General features: G+C 43.9%; 1 protein-coding gene across 6 annotated transcripts in view; it reads right to left on the bottom strand.

Moving 5' to 3' along the window:
• Positions 1 to 534: 534 nt before the first annotated feature.
• TEF (TEF transcription factor, PAR bZIP family member) overlaps positions 535 to 16,200 on the bottom strand; it is a 29,841-nt gene continuing 14,175 nt past the window's right edge. The window contains exons 1-5 of one of the 6 annotated variants that reach the window (XM_063426409.1): positions 13,608 to 13,933; positions 5,296 to 5,607; positions 4,393 to 4,613; positions 3,887 to 4,098; positions 535 to 1,427 (exon numbers count right to left, since the gene is read on the bottom strand). In XM_063426409.1, the coding sequence (XP_063282479.1) occupies positions 1,406 to 1,427; positions 3,887 to 4,098; positions 4,393 to 4,613; positions 5,296 to 5,607; positions 13,608 to 13,746 (906 nt within the window). In that variant the 5' untranslated portion in view covers positions 13,747 to 13,933 and the 3' untranslated portion in view covers positions 535 to 1,405. Of the gene's footprint in view, positions 1,428 to 3,882; positions 4,099 to 4,392; positions 4,614 to 5,295; positions 5,608 to 10,346; positions 10,453 to 13,607; positions 13,935 to 16,200 lie in introns of those variants that run through there. The other 5 variants (XM_063426412.1, XM_063426411.1, XM_063426410.1 and 2 more) reach the window with 5 other exon arrangements.

Genomic DNA, 16,200 nt, shown 5'->3' with positions numbered 1-16,200 from the left:
CAACTGGCAATGGAGCCAGCTGCTCAAAATATGTATGTATTTTGAATAATGAGACATTGTTGAAAGATCGTGAGTGCAGCCAAATTTTGTTTCATATGAATATAAATCCATGGGGAAAAAAAGTACACCCTCTTTTAATTCTATGTTTTTGTTTTACAGAAATACATATATATGTCATAGTATAATTTGAAAAGCATATACAAAAATATTAAAATTGAGGCCATAGTGTCTGCAAACTGACAATGAAGTAGTGTTTGGATCCCACAATTCTTACAGATCAGATGCATGAATTGAAGGAATTGTGTGATATCGCTTTGCTGTTAGGAAATGGATCAGCTGCATACATTTAAACCCATTAAAAAGAGCAAGGGAATATAGAACGATATTGATTTAAAGCAAAATATCCCGCTTGGAAATTCATGGTTTTCTTTTTCATTTTTTACATTCATGCCATTTTTAAATTATGCCAAGTGTAAAATGACTTCTATCCATATGTTAAGGATGGAAATCTAATTACACACATATTAAACTGACTTTATGCACACTTTTATATGGTTCATTTGTACATACAATTTATTTTTAACAAAAAGAACTTTGAAGACTTGGCATACATTTATTGTATTTGTTGATACTTAGAAAAAACTTTACGATTACATTAACATTTCTTACAGAGGATACTTGTCAACTCATGTGAGCTCAACACACTACAGATAAGCAATTTCACTTCCATGATGCTCACAGGAAGGGCAGGGAAGTAAATAAATGATCACATTCTCAAAAATCATTTGTATCAAACTCCATAAAATTAACATGAAATGAAATATCCCTGAGATCTATTTTGATGCAGTGGTGCTTATATGAGCAACAACAATTAAAAATTTACAAAAAATTTTTTTATTTTTTCTACAAACACATTCCACACAAACAAAAAATAAAAGTTTTGATACACATAACTAAACTATCTAAATAGCTTTGATAAGATATCAAGAAAATCACATCTAAAAATAATATTTCTGTAGGGTACAAATTTGACACATTCTCGCCAAGAGCTACTTCATCACTGAAAGCAAAGTATTTATTTAAAAAAAACTCTGGTTACTAACTGTTAAATACAAAGCAGAGATGGGATAAAGGAAGAGAGATGACATCTATAAAAACATTAAGCAAACCCTATATGAAATTTATAAAATATTCCTTTTTTTGTCCAACAATGCATTTTCCAAAAAGTGAGTCTTCTTGTGTATATCGAAGTTGCTTTCTGATGATTGGCAGGATCTGCAGAAATATTCATCTGTTCAAATGTTCTATCCGCAATTACCATGTCCAAGAAAATTGCTACTTTATTGTGAAAATGTTTTTTTTTTGTTTTTGTTTTTTTATAAAAAAATAAAAATATTGAAAGCTGTCACTCTGAATCTGAGAAGTCACTTTAAATAAAAGCAAAACAGAGTCAGTATGAGTTAAAGAAACAGACAACAGAGGCATCAACCAAATACAATTCATCTTAATTCAGACAAGTTTTAGTTTAATGCAAGTCTTTGAAAACTATAGATCACATTTCAGTAAAAGTAGAGCAATTGAAATGAAGGACATTTAATAGAAGACTGATTTTTTTTGTATACTTATTCTCACAAGGATATGTCAAAGAAGAAGCTACAAAAATCTGGCACTGGCTATATCTACAAAAGGACCTAAATGTAAAAACTGACAGAAGAGTTTAAGCAAAAGAAATAGCTTACTTTACTAGCAGACAGTTTGTGGTGAAATTAATAATTCAAAGTTTTTATAATAAATTGCATGGTTTTATTCCAAAACAAACACACCTGTCTATTTTAGAATCCTAGAAACGCTTTGTACATACTCAAAGCTGGATTTACAACTCTTTGTGCACCTCCAACTCCTATCCAGCACTAAATACACCATTTTTAGTATTTATAAATAAAATAAAATTAAAAAATCTGTTTGGGCAACTCTAATGTTCCCATTTAGCCGCTTTCTTTTGATACCAGAAACCATCTTGATCCCCACTAATGCTCCGGTTTTATAGTTATTGCTGTGTTTGGTTTATTTTCTCTTTTTTTAATTATCTCGGCTGCATTTAAAGTTTGTATATTGCAGTGTTATAGCGAGCTCTAGTGGAATATCAAGCATTAGCCAGCCAGCTAACCTAACTTACTAGAATTCCTACAATTTTTATAATCTCATGCCTAGCTAGTTTTATGAAACCCTGAGCGTCGATTTAGATTCTGACCTAGACATATATAACATATCCAACTATGCTTAGCTCTAAAATTGCCTCACTGTTAGACATGACCGATTAGCTTGAATATATATAGCTGTCTATGCTTCACTGTTTGAGTTCTCTGTCTTATGCCGCACATCAGTCTTATTTTCAATGCACAAAAATAAAAATAAAAAATTTAAAAAGAAAGAAAACCAGCACTTACTGCAGTGGTTAGCCTTGTAATGCAGATATTTACCGACTGCATTTCCTATAATGATTGGCAAGTCTAAAGGCTAACAATAGCAACCCTAAGATTTTAGATCTTTTGGGCAGAGCCACTCTTCACCTACTGTTCAATAATGCCAATGATATTTTGTTAGAATTTAGGGTTTATCTTATTTACCTATTGTACAGTAATGCAGAATATGTTAGCGTTACATAAAATGATTGGCCTTGGCATTGCATATGTGTGTGGACTAAATTTCCAATAATGCACAACGAGGTTAAAAATAGGAAGAGCATTAAAGGAAATACAATCAACAAAAGTCAGCTAATCTTGTCATGCGCAGATGTCTGACAACTCCGTACTCACTCAGCCAGTCTAAAAGAGAGGCAAAGTATTGTGGAGAGGGCAATCCACACATACCTGTATCAAGGTTAAACTCCAACGGATGCTTTTTCAAGCCAAATTGTTTTCTTCTATGCCCGTATACACAGTCCTTACAAGTGGTGTTATATCGCAGCCTATTAAAGCCTCAGACACAGAGCATTGGCCTGCATGTATCTAGTACTATTGAATTACCACTGTTCTAAGAAGCATGTGGCATTAATAAGTAAATTAATTATATATTCTCCTGGTAAACCAAGTCTAGTGCATGCTATTAAATTAACCGTATAAGCCAGGATTGGCATAAATGATGGCTGATGTATGTATACATTAACCCCTTAAAGACCAAACTTCTGGAATAAAAGGGAATCATGACATGTCACACATGTCATGTGTCCTTAAGGGGTTAAACAATCCATGTTTATTTTCCCATTTTATTTCTCACTTTAAAAAAAAAAAATAAAGTTTTACAGTACCTAGTTTAACATCCGAGGAGTATCAACTACTCTGACGACTCTAATGATCAGTACTACCAAATCACTATGCATATGTGAATGACCATTGCGAATCATATAATATTAGAGACCCAGTGAAGAGAATTGTAGCGTGCAAAACACTGAAACCATATGTTACGACAACTGAACTAGGATCAGCGGACAAGAAGAATATCAGCTTTAAATGTAAGGTTTTAATTATAAAGTCCAATTCTGAAGATGGTATTTCCCCTCCTTCACATATGGAACTAATCTCCCTTTTAAGCTTTTTGGAGGTGTATTCATTATACAGACATGAAACCAGTTATTTCACTTTGGCCGATTTTTAAAGGGATGTCCCATAAAATATGTTTTAATGCAATTAAATAAGTGTTTGTGTCTTTAAAACTGCAAAAATAGTCTCCATTTGAATGAGATCCATTAGGTCTTCCTCCCAGCTAAGTGCTCTTTAACAGTCTGCTTGTAAATAAGATAATATGCTTCCATATTATTATGGTCTGTAATCATGTGTTTGGTATTGCCCAAGGAAGGAAAGGGGTTAATAAAATGGAGGATGCTTACACATGTCCATACTGGCTTTCGTATTTGGATATTATGTTCTTGCATTTTCCCAACTCCTTGCGCAGTTCTGCTACTTCCATACGTAGCGCGGTATTCTCTTTTTCCAGAAACGCTGCTCGGACAGTGATTTGATTCTCTTTCAGTCGTCTTGCATCACGGGAACGTTTGGCTGCCACATTGTTCTTGTTCCGTCGGTTCCAGTATTTTTCATCCTGTAGCAAATTAAGCAGAAAAATATACAATGAGCGGATTAAACCTATATCAAGCTTTGAGAGCAATATTGCAGTTTTGTTAAACCCCCCCAAAAAATTAGCTGAGAGAATTAACATGCAAAAATGTATTTATCCCTCCCAGGTTTACACTGTATCGCAAACAGAGGAAACCAATTATACACTGCAATGAAAATAACTGTTCAATGTGGTCATTTTAGAGGCAAAGGTTTTACAAACAATATTAAAACAGCTTAAAAGTGGGTCATACATGTCCCACTTAGATGTTGTATGTACCTTCATTTCATTTGGTACGTAGATTTTCTTTGCCTTCTTGATCATAGGCTGCGGTTTAAGCTCCTCTTCAGCAAAACGGTGCTTCCTGGGGTCAAAGAGCTCCCCTCCCGGGACACTGGAAAGAACCAGGTCTGTTGGGTCTGGATTGAAGTTTACTTCCACTTCCACTTTATCTGGATCTATTGGGCTTGGAGGATCATCCTCATTCATTATTTCAGTTTCTGAAAAGTCATAGTTAACTTTGTTTAGCGTTTGAAGTTCTACAAAATGTCCACCTCAAATGAGTATTCATTTCTGCACAAATCTAGCTCCCTATATCTTCATAGGTTTTTCTTAGTGTTAAAGAGGACTCCATTGCACTGGGGTAGTAGGTGCTGCTTTAATAATCAATATACAATAGAGCTATCTAGATCCTGACTAATACGCGTCACTTTTAACCATAAGGAAGTCAGTAAAATGGCATGGGGATGCAACATCTGGTTTCACACCAGGTATTCAAAATCCATTGACCTACAATGTATAATAAGAAACTGAACATATATGTAGTTCAGCACTCTGAAGTGATTTCAGTCATGTAAAGACTACACATACCAGCTAAAACGATGTAGTTTTAATCAGATTTGTTTGCAATTAAAATTCTGACCTTCTCATTGGAGTTGCGGGGTTGCAACTTCTTACTCTTTAACACTAACGCTGTCAAATTACCTTACAAAATAAAACCATTTTGCATTAGATAGCCAAGGTCTTTGCTGGAGCAACCCCTTTTTTGCTATGAGCAGAAACGACAAATACACACACATAAATAATACATTTGGCAATTAAAAAAAAACAAAATATGTTTACTCTGTCAAAACTATCCATCATGCATCATTATATTTTTCAACGGCCTCCCTGTAATGTTACCTTTTTCTTCAGACTGCTGCAACAGCACAGAGGGTGATACAGGTGAAGAAGAAGACGTGGATGCGGATTCTTCTTCATTTTCCAGTTCAGCTACAGATATTAGGGAGTTCTGGATACTCTGGGCCAGGTGTGTTGGGCTGGATGGTATCCCATTCTCCAGTAAGAACTCATCCAGGTCCATGTACTCCAAATGAAAGGATTCACCATCATAAGGAATGGTTTTATCCCAGATGGGTGGCATAAGCGCAGCAGAAGCCAACAGAGAGTTTCCATCAAAGTCATCATTCTTATCCAATTTCTTTTTGTCTTTTTCTGTCACATAAGAGAGGGTCAATTAGACGAATGAATACAAATGTATATATTATTATTTGACAACATTTTCAATGGTGACATTAATGGTGTTTTAGTAATGTATGAATAATGGTTTTCAATATGAATTGATCACTGCCCAATCATTACAATGCACAAACACACAAACAAATCACAAAACAAAATAACACAAAAACACAACTACAAATCTGATCTGCCAATATTAATATTTGCGGAACACTATTAAAGGACCACTCTAGTGCCAGGAAAACATTTTTCCTGGCACTAGAGTGCCCTGAGGGTGCCCCCACCCTCAGGGACCCCCTCCCGCCCGGCTCTGGAAAGGGGTAAAAACTTACCTTTTTCCAGCGGTGGGCGGAGAGCTCTCCTCCTCCGATCCTCCTCTTCTCCTCCCCGTCGGCTGAATGCGCACGCGCGGCAAGAGCTGCGCGCGCATTCAGCCGGTCACATAGGAAAGCATTCATAATGCTTTCCTATGGACGCTTGCGTGCTCTCACTGTGATTTTCACAGTGAGAATCACGCAAGCGCCTCTAGCGGCTGTCAGTGAGACAGCCACTAGAGGAAATAGGGGAAGGCTTAACCCATTCACAAACATAGCAGTTTCTCTGAAACTGCTATGTTTATGAAAAAATGGGTTAACCCTAGAAGGACCTGGCACCCAGACCACTTCATTAAGCTGAAGTGGTCTGGGTGCCTAGAGTGGTCCTTTAAGTAAACTATAGTCAGAAAAAAAGAAGCTGTTACACTAGCATGTATAGTGCTTGCTTGTTATTGTTTGAGGAGTATTACAACTTGTTTCATATTTAGCCTTACAAGAAAAATTGCATGTTTGGAACACACAGTTTAATCGGTGAAGGTGGTTGCTTGTTCTAATTCACCCATATGGAGAGTGGTCTCACACCAAATTATGAAACCAAGGATACATTCAGGTGAATGAACAGAAGGGTGCAAGTAATTTGAGAAACAAGTGAATAGAAAAAATGTGCAAGAAGCCTTTACAAGAGACCTTTATTTGCAGTTTGCCACACTCTTATCCGTGAGACTCCTTAAAAGCAGCTCTGTCACCATCTGCAGTCTTTGCATATTTTGCAAAGACCTGCCCACAGGTTTGGTGTCTGCTGGCTGAGTGGGGCAGAGGAATGTGAGCTTTACTTAAACCTGTCCATTGAAGCCATGTTTCATCTTCCAGGAACCCACGTCTTTATGGAAAGCAGCATGTTCTATGGAGGACCTAGCAGGTTCCTCCATAGACAATATCTTTTCTATAAAGGCAAAATGTGAAGGTGGTAGAGGTGGGAGAATTATCCTTGTCCTCAAAGATATTCAATCAAGTAGTGTTGAAATATAGCTTGCCACAAATGGGCATTATGGGTACTAGACATCTCCCTCGGCAAAGGGAATGGAAGCTTGGTCTTGCAGGTGGAGGTCTTAGTTTGGGTAGGCTTTCCTTCCAACAGTCTTGATTCTCCCTCTGTCAAAACAATTTGCAGGGAAATGGTGCTGATGATTGTGGTGATCCTTTGTTGGCCATGAAAGCCCTTGTTACTCTGCTGAGGAAAATGGCACTGGAACCACTGGAAAGACCAGAACATCCAGATCCTAGCCCCTTTTGATGCAAGGAAATTGAGAATGCAAAGCTGAAAGCTAAAGGGTTTGTCTGTACAGCGGTGCCTCCCTTCTTTAACCCCTTAAGGACCAAACTTCTGGAATAAAAGGGGATCATGATGTGTCACACGGCATGTGTCTTTAAGGGGTTAAGCTAGGAAAAACTCAACTTGGTAGCATATCATAGGACCTAGTCTAGAGTGTGCTCTGCTAATGGGTAATAACAAAGGGTCTGTTTTTTTTCTATTTTTCAACTGGCAACATTCTTTTTGCAAAGGCTTAAGGAAAAGGCAGAAATTCCTTAAAAACTTAAATTTGTGATATTAGTTTTGCTTGGCATCAAATGCGTCTTGAATTAAGATATATATATCACTTCCTTTTTGCAGTGTTGAAGATTCTGCCTCCAATTAAACGGATGTCAGTGGAAGAGTTATTGAGGAGCATGGCTACAAAATTCTTCATCCAGCTATATATGAATCTGGTTTATGGTGTTTATATTCAAATAAATTTACTTTTCTCTGGTATTATATTACGTCTTTATGTTGTTTATTCTCAATCCCTTGTTCAAATTCTTTGAATTAACCTTATAGTCAGTGCTGCCACTTATATGGCCAAGAAACTAGAAAAGTGATCCGTATTTATTGTAATTTTGTTTTCCTGGTCATAGGCCATGACAGCACTACATTCCCACCCTGGGGACAGGCTTTGTACCAGACTAAGGAAACCAAAGGGAGGATAGTTATTAATCAATTGTAATTAATTTCTGTCTAACTTGATGGGGAAGAGCTAGCCCTATAATCAGTGCTGGTATGGCCTATGATCGGGAAGAGAAATCGCGATAAGGATACATTTTCCAATATTTTTGTGCTTTGGGAGACGTTAGACATTTACGGATCTGAAGCCCCTTACAGTATTGTAAAACACACCCTACACTGCAGTCCTCCTGTGTCCTGCAATTGGCCCTGCTTGGTGACACAGGCAGGCCTGAGAAATGTCTGATGGGGTAATAACAGAAACATAGAATGTGACGTAGAAACATAGAATGTGACGGCAGATAAGAACCATTCGGCCCATCTAGTCTGCCCAGGATCCAGAGAACTGCAAAGGGGGCGTTATGTGGCTTACCTATGATTCCCTACTTTCCCATGGAAAAGCATTGTGATTGGCTTAGATTATCAATTCTGATTTTGTCAGTCAAGGAAGCAGATTGGGGGGCGGGGCCAGAAACCTGCACAGCACTAGAAAAAGGTAAGTCACCTTTCTAACCTAAGGTAAGGGGGAGTTCCGACAATTAAACAGTGGTTTGAGAACTTTAATGTCAGGAATACACGTTTTTTTGTTCTTGACACTTTGTTCTTGCCCCTTTAAATGATACTCAAACTAACAGGATCACTTCAGTGATTTTGCAGTAATAAAATTAAGATTCAAATTTGAGTACAACCAAATCTGATTTTCGACATGGAGATTAATCAGCCAATCTATGAGTGAAGAATTATACCCAAATCAGCTAGTTTTACACTACAACTCTGCAATACGAAATAAAATGAATTAAAAAAAAAAAAAAAAATTATAAGAAAAAGTATATGCTGCAAGATATCTAAAAAGTGTTTAATCAATTAAATAGACAAAAAAAATAAAAAATAAAAATACGTTATAGCCCAAAAGTCTTAACCATGTATATCGATTACTCAGAGAGTAACCCTTGACCTGCTATAGATAGCACTCAGTGTCCTCTATCACACACTGAGCAGGGACACAAGGCAGCACTGCCATCCCAGCATGCTCTGCTCCGACAGTGAGAGGGTTAAAGCATGCTCTGCTCCGGCAGTGAGAGGGTTAAAGGGGGCGGGGAGCATTGTATATCACACACACACAGCATTGCCATCCCAGCATGCCCTGCTCCGGCAGTGAGGGTGTTAAAGGGGGCGGGGAGCATTGTATATCACACACACACAGCATTGCCATCCCAGCATGCCCTGCTCCAGCAGTGAGGGGGTTAAAGGGGGCGGTGAGCAATGTATATCATACAAAGCATTGCCATCCCAGCATGCTCTGCTCCGGCAGTGAGGGTTAAAGGGGGTGGATAGCAATGTATATCACACACACAGCATTGTCATCCCAGCATGCCCTGCTCCGGCAGTGATAGGGTTAAAGGGGGCGGGGAGCAATGTATATCACACACAGCATTGCCATCCCAGCATGCTCTGCCCCGGCAGTGAGCGGGTTAAAGGGGGCGGGGAGCAACGTATATAACACAGAGCATTGCCATCCCAGCATGCTCTGCTCCGGCAGTGAGGGGGTTAAAGGGGGCGGGGAGCAATGTATATCACACACAGCATTGCCATCCCAGCATGCCCTGCTCCAGCAGTGAGAGGGTTAAAGGGGGCGGGGAGAAATGTATATCACACACAGCATTGCCATCCCAGCAAGCTCTCCTCCGGCAGTAAGAGGGTTAAAGGGGGCAGGGAGCAACGTATATCACACACACACACACAGCCATCCCAGCATGCTCTGCTCCGGCAGTGAGAGGGTTAAAGGGGGCAGGGAGCAACGTATATCACACACACACACACACACACAGCATTGCCATCCCAGCATGCCCTGCTCCGGCAGTGAGAGGGTTAAAGGGGGCGGGGAGCAATGTATATCACAGACACACACACACAGCATTGCCATCCCAGCATGCCCTGCTCCGGCAGTGAGGAGGTTAAAGGGGGCGGGGAGCAATGTATATCACACACACACACAGCATTGCCATTCCAGCATGCCCTGCTCCGGCAGTGAGGGGGTTAAAGGGGGCAGGGAGCAACGACTATAAAACACAGAGCATTACCATCCCAGCATGCCCTGCTCCGGCAGTGAGCGGGTTAAAAGGGAAGCGGAGCAATGTATATCACACAGAGCATTGCCATCCCAGCATGCTCTGCCCCGGCAGTGAGTGGGTTAAAGGGGGCGGAGAGCAATGTATATCACACACAGCATTGCCATCCCAGCATGCCCTGCTCCGGCAGTGAGAGGGTTAAAGGAGGCGGAGAGAAATGTATATCACACACAGCATTGCCATCCCAGCATGCCCTGCTCCAGCAGTGAGAGGGTTAAAGGGGCTATCGCTCACCCGTCTCTCCTTTATCCAAAAAGCTGCTGGGCGGGTTTTCGATCAGCTTCCTGAGCACCAGAGGGAACGATATCACACACAGCATTGCCATCCCAGCATGCTCTGCTCCGGCAGTGAGAGGGTTAAAGGGGGCAAAGAGCAATGTATATCACACACACACACAGCACTGCCATCCCAGCATGCTCTGCTCCGGCAGTGAGAGGGTTAAAGGGGGCGGGGAGCAACGTATATCACACACACACAGCATTGCCATCCCAGCATGCTCTGCTCCGGCAGTGAGAGGGTTAAAGGGGGCGGGGAGCAACGTATATCACACACACACAGCATTGCCATCCCAGCATGCCCTGCTCCGGCAGTGAGCGGGTTAAAGGGGGCTGGGAGCAACATATACAACACACACACAGCACTGCCAGCCCAGCATGCTCTGCTCCCACAGTGAGAGGGTTAAAGGGGGCGTGGAGCAATGTATATCACACACACACACACAGCATTGCCATCCCAGCATGCCCTGCTCCAGCAGTGAGGGGGTTAAAGGGGGCGGGGTGCAATGTATATCACACACAGCATTGCCATCCCAGCATGCCCTGCTCCGGCAGTGAGAGGGTTAAAGGGGGTGGGGAGCAATGTATATCACACACACAGCATTACCATCCCAGCATGCCCTGCTCCGGCAGTGATACAGTTAAAGGGGGCGGGGAGCAATGTATCACACACAGCATTGCCATCCCAGCATGCTCTGAAAGTGAGCGGGTTAAAGGGGGCGGGGAGCAACGTATATAACACAGAGCATTGCCATCCCAGCATGCTCTGCTCCGGCACTGAGGGGGTGAAAGGGGGCGGAGAGCAATGTATATCACACACAGCATTGCCATCCCAGCATGCCCTGCTCCGGCAGTGAGAGGGTTAAAGGGGGCGGGGAGCAAGGTATATCACACACAGCATTGCCATCCCAGCATGCCCTGCTCCAGCAGTGAGCGGGTTAAAGGGGGCGGGGAGCAACGTATATCACACACACAGCATTGCCATCCCTGCATGCCCTGCTCCAGCAGTGAGAGGGTTAAAGCGGGCGGGGTGCAATGTATAGCACACACAGCATTGCCATCCCAGCATGCCCTGCTCCAGCAGTGAGCGGGTTAAAGGGGGCGGGGAGCAACGTATATCACACACACAGCATTGCCATCCCTGCATGCCCTGCTCCAGCAGTGAGAGGGTTAAAGCGGGCGGGGTGCAATGTATAGCACACACAGCATTGCCATCCCAGCATGCTCTGCTCCAGCAGTGAGGGGGTTAAAGGGGGCGGGGTGCAATGTATATCACACACAGCACTGCCATCCCAGCATGCTCTGCTCCGGCAGTGAGAGGGTTAAAGGGGACAGGGAGCAATGTATATCACACACAGTATTGCCATCCCTGCATGCCCTGCTCCGGCAGTGAGAGGGTTAAAGGGGGCGGGGAGCAATGTATATCACACACAGCACTGCCATCCCAGCATGCTCTGCTCCGGCAGTGAGAGGGTTAAAGGGGACAGGGAGCAATGTATATCACACACAGTATTGCCATCCCTGCATGCCCTGCTCCGGCAGTGAGAGGGTTAAAGGGGGCGGGGAGCAATGTATATCACACACAGCACTGCCATCCCAGCATGCTCTGCTCCGGCAGTGAGCGGGTTAAAGGGGGCGTGGTGCAATGTATATCACACACACACAGCATTGCCATCCCAGCATGCCCTGCTCCAGCAGTGAGGGGGTTAAAGGGGGCGGGGTGCAATGTATATCACACACAGCACTGCCATCCCAGCATGCTCTGCTCCGGCAGTGAGAGGGTTAAAGGGGACAGGGAGCAATGTATATCACACACAGTATTGCCATCCCTGCATGCCCTGCTCCGGCAGTGAGAGGGTTAAAGGGGGCGGGGAGCAATGTATATCACACACAGCACTGCCATCCCAGCATGCTCTGCTCCGGCAGTGAGCGGGTTAAAGGGGGCGTGGATCAATGTATATCACACACACACACACAGCATTGCCATCCCAGCATGCCCTGCTCCAGCAGTGAGGGGGTTAAAGGGGGCGGGGAGCAACGTATATAACACAGAGCATTGCCATCCCAGCATGCTCTGCTCCGGCACTGAGGGGGTGAAAGGGGGCTGAGAGCAATGTATATCACACACAGCATTGCCATCCCAGCATGCCCTGCTCCGGCAGTGAGAGGGTTAAAGGGGGCGGGGTGCAATGTATATCACACACACACAGTATTGCCATCCCTGCATGCCCTGCTCCGGCAGTGAGCGGGTTAAAGGGGGCGGGGAGCAACGTATATCACACACACAGCATTGCCATCCCTGCATGCCCTGCTCCGGCAGTGAGCGGGTTAAAGGGGGCGAGGAGCAACGTATATCACACACACACAGCATTGCCATCCCTGCATGCCCTGCTCCGGCAGTGAGCGGGTTAAAGGGGGCGGGGAGCAATGTATATCTCACACACACAGCATTGCCATCCCAGCATTCCTTGCTCCGGCAGTGAGGGGGTTAAAGGGGGGCGGGGAGCAATGTATATCACACACAGCATTGCCATCCCAGCATGCTCTGCTCCGGCAGTGATAGGGTTAAAGGGGGCGGGGAGCAATGTATAGCACACACACAGCATTGCCATCCCAGCATGCTCTGCTCCGGCAGTGAGCGGGTTAAAGGGGGCGGGGAGCAATGTATATCTCACACACACAGCATTGCCATCCCAGCATTCCTTGCTCCGGCAGTGAGGGGGTTAAAGGGGGGCGGGGAGCAATGTATATCACACACAGCATTGCCATCCCAGCATGCCCTGCTCCGGCAGTGATAGGGTTAAAGCGGGAGGGGGGCAATGTATAGCACACACACAGCATTGCCATCCCAGCATGCTCTGCTCCGGCAGTGATAGGGTTAAAGCGGGAGGGGGGCAATGTATAGCACACACACAGCATTGCCATCCCAGCATGCTCTGCTCCGGCAGTGAGCGGGTTAACCCCTTAAGGACAAAACTTATGGAATAAAAGGGAATCATGACATGTCACACATGTCATGTGTCCTTAAGGGGTTAAAGGGGGCGGGGAGCAATGTAAATCTCACACACACAGCATTGCCATCCCAGCATTCCTTGCTCCGGCAGTGAGGGGGTTAAAGGGGAGCGGGGAGCAATGTATATCACACACAGCATTGCCATCCCAGCATGCCCTGCTCCGGCAGTGAGGGGGTTAAAGGGGCGGGCCCGGGGTTATCGCTCACCCGTGTCTCCTTTATCCAGAAAGCTACTGGGCGGGTTCTCGATCAGCTTCCTGAGCACTAGAGGGAACGACGAGCCGCCGAGAGTGGGTCCGGTGGGTGAAGGAGGCGATATCTCTGCTGGGGGCTGAGCGGCCGACATGGCGGAGCCCTGTACAGGAGACACACAGCACAAGTGCGCAATCCGGGGGCCGCCGCACGCGCTGCTCCCGATCCTCGAACGTTGATTGGCCGCGCGCGGGGCGACAATGTAAATAAACTCTGCCTCAGCGCGTGAGCTCTTGACACCCAGCCAATGGCCGAGCGCTTCCAAGCTGTGACGTGGGCGACGGGAGCGCGCGCTCGTAGAACGACCTGACAGGGGGCTGCCAAGGACACAGCCAATCGTTAGCCGCGTCGCTCCACTTTACAGTAACAGAACGCATAAGACGTTGATCATTGGCTGCCGAAGCTGAAGAAATGTTAAGTCGGGTATTTCCGGAATCACGAGGTCTCAAGTCACATTAGTTCGCAATCCACGCCCCCTTCAGTAGACCGCAAATGACGGTAGAGAATTAACTTGATTGATATGGGCGTAAATACGCATACCTACTTCTGATAGGATGGCTGCTTCGGTATGCCCCGCCCCCTGTTTACTAAATCAAGCTGTCACAGGGCCATAGCACGTGCAGTAGGCAGACAGATCACGTGACTTTCCGTTCGATTTGGAATTTTGCCCAGGAATGCCCACCATTAATATATTGGTATGGAATTATTTTAAAACGACACAAACCACATAGCTTACATGCATGTTAAAACTTATGGTTAGGACAAAACTACATGCTCCAAAAATTTAAATTTTGTGCTAAACCCCCCACCTCACAAAAACAAGCAGGTCATAACTTAGTGTCACTGTCTGGGGACTTTTGATATCATCCACCATAGGTAAAGCCAATCCTCTGCAGCCATCACTAATGATGGATGACCAGGGCTGCCATCAGAAATTTTGGGGCCCCTGACAAAGCACAAGGTCTGGGCCCCTCCCTCCCGGGCCCGCCCACGCCCTACCTAGTCTGCTGACAATGATGCGGGACTGAATGTGGTGTGTATAGTGGAAGTGAATTAGAATGTGTGTAATGGATGTAGTGTTTGTGTGTATTAGATACTGTTTGTGCAGTGAATGCAGAGTGTGTGTTTGTGTAGCGGATGCAGTGTGTATAGTGAACGCAGAGTGTGTTTGAGTAGTGTGTGTACAGTGATGTAGTGTGTGTTTGTGTAGTGGATGTAGTGTTTGTATGTACTAGATGAAATGTGTTTAGTGGATGCAGTGTCTGTAGTGGATGTAGTGTGTGTATTAGACGCAGTGTCTGTGTATAGTGAATGCAGAGTGTTTCAATTTGTGGTGGATGTAGTGTGTGTACTGTGAATACAGGATGTTTGTGTAGTGGATGCTGTGTGTACAGTTAATGCAGAGTGTGTGTCAGTATAGTGAATCCAGAGTGTGTGCATAGTTTAGTGAATGCAGAGTGTGTGTTAGTGTGTAATGAATGCAGAGTGTGTGTTAGTGTGTAGTGAATGCAGTGTGTCAGTGTAATGAATGTAGTGTGTGTGTTAGTGCAGTGAATGCAGAGTGTGTTAATGTGTAGTGAATGCAGAGGGTGTGTTAGTGTGTAGCGGATGCAGAGTGTGTGTTAGTGTAGTGAATGCAGAGTGTTAATGTGTAGTGAATGCAGAGAGTGTTTGAGTAGTGGATGTAGTGTGTGTACAGTGATGTAGTGTGTGTTTGTGTAGTGAATGTAGTGTTTGTATGTACTAGATGAAATGTGTTTAGTGGATGCAGTGTCTGTAGTGGATGTAGTGTGTGTATTAGACACAGTGTCTGTGTATAGTGAATGCAGAGTTTTTCAATTTGTGGTGGATGTAGTGTGTGTACTGTGAATACAGGATGTTTGTGTAGTGGATGCTGTGTGCACAGTTGATGCAGAGTGTATGTTAGTGTAGTGAATGCAGAGTGTGTGCATAGTTTAGCGAATGCAGAGTGTGTGTTAGTGTGTAATAAATGCAGAGTGTGTGTTAGGGTGTAGTGAATGCAGAGTGTGTCATTGTAATGAATGTAGTGTGTGTGTAAATTTGTAGTGAATGCAGAGTGTGTGTTAATGTGTAGTGAATGCAGAGAGTGTGTTAATGTGTAGTGAATGCAGAGAGTGTGTTAATGCGTAGTGAATGCAGAGAGTGTGTTAGTGTAGTGAATGCAGAAAGTGTGTTAGTGTAGTGAATGCAGAGTGTGTTAATGTGTAGTGAATACAGAGTGTGTTAATGTGTAGTGAATGCAGAGAGTGTGTTAATGCGTAGTGAATGCAGAGAGTGTGTTAGTGTAGTGAATGCAGAAAGTGTGTTAGTGTAGTGAATGCAGAGAGTGTGTTAATGTGTAGTGAATACAGAGAGTGTGTTAGTGTGTAGCGGATGCAGAGTGTTAATGTGTAGTGAATGCAGAGAGTGTGTTAGTGTGTAGCGGATGCAGAGTGTGTGTTAGTGTAGTGAATGCAGAGTGTGTTAATGTGTAGCGAATGCAGAGAGTGTGTTAGTGTAGTGAATGCAGAAAGTGTGTTAGTGTAGT

This window comes from Pelobates fuscus, chromosome 7 (assembly GCF_036172605.1).
Source record: "Pelobates fuscus isolate aPelFus1 chromosome 7, aPelFus1.pri, whole genome shotgun sequence".
Classification (NCBI taxonomy): Eukaryota; Metazoa; Chordata; class Amphibia; order Anura; family Pelobatidae; genus Pelobates; species Pelobates fuscus.
The sequence above is the reverse complement of the archived record's forward strand: the minus strand, read 5'-3'. Positions and strand labels throughout refer to the sequence as shown.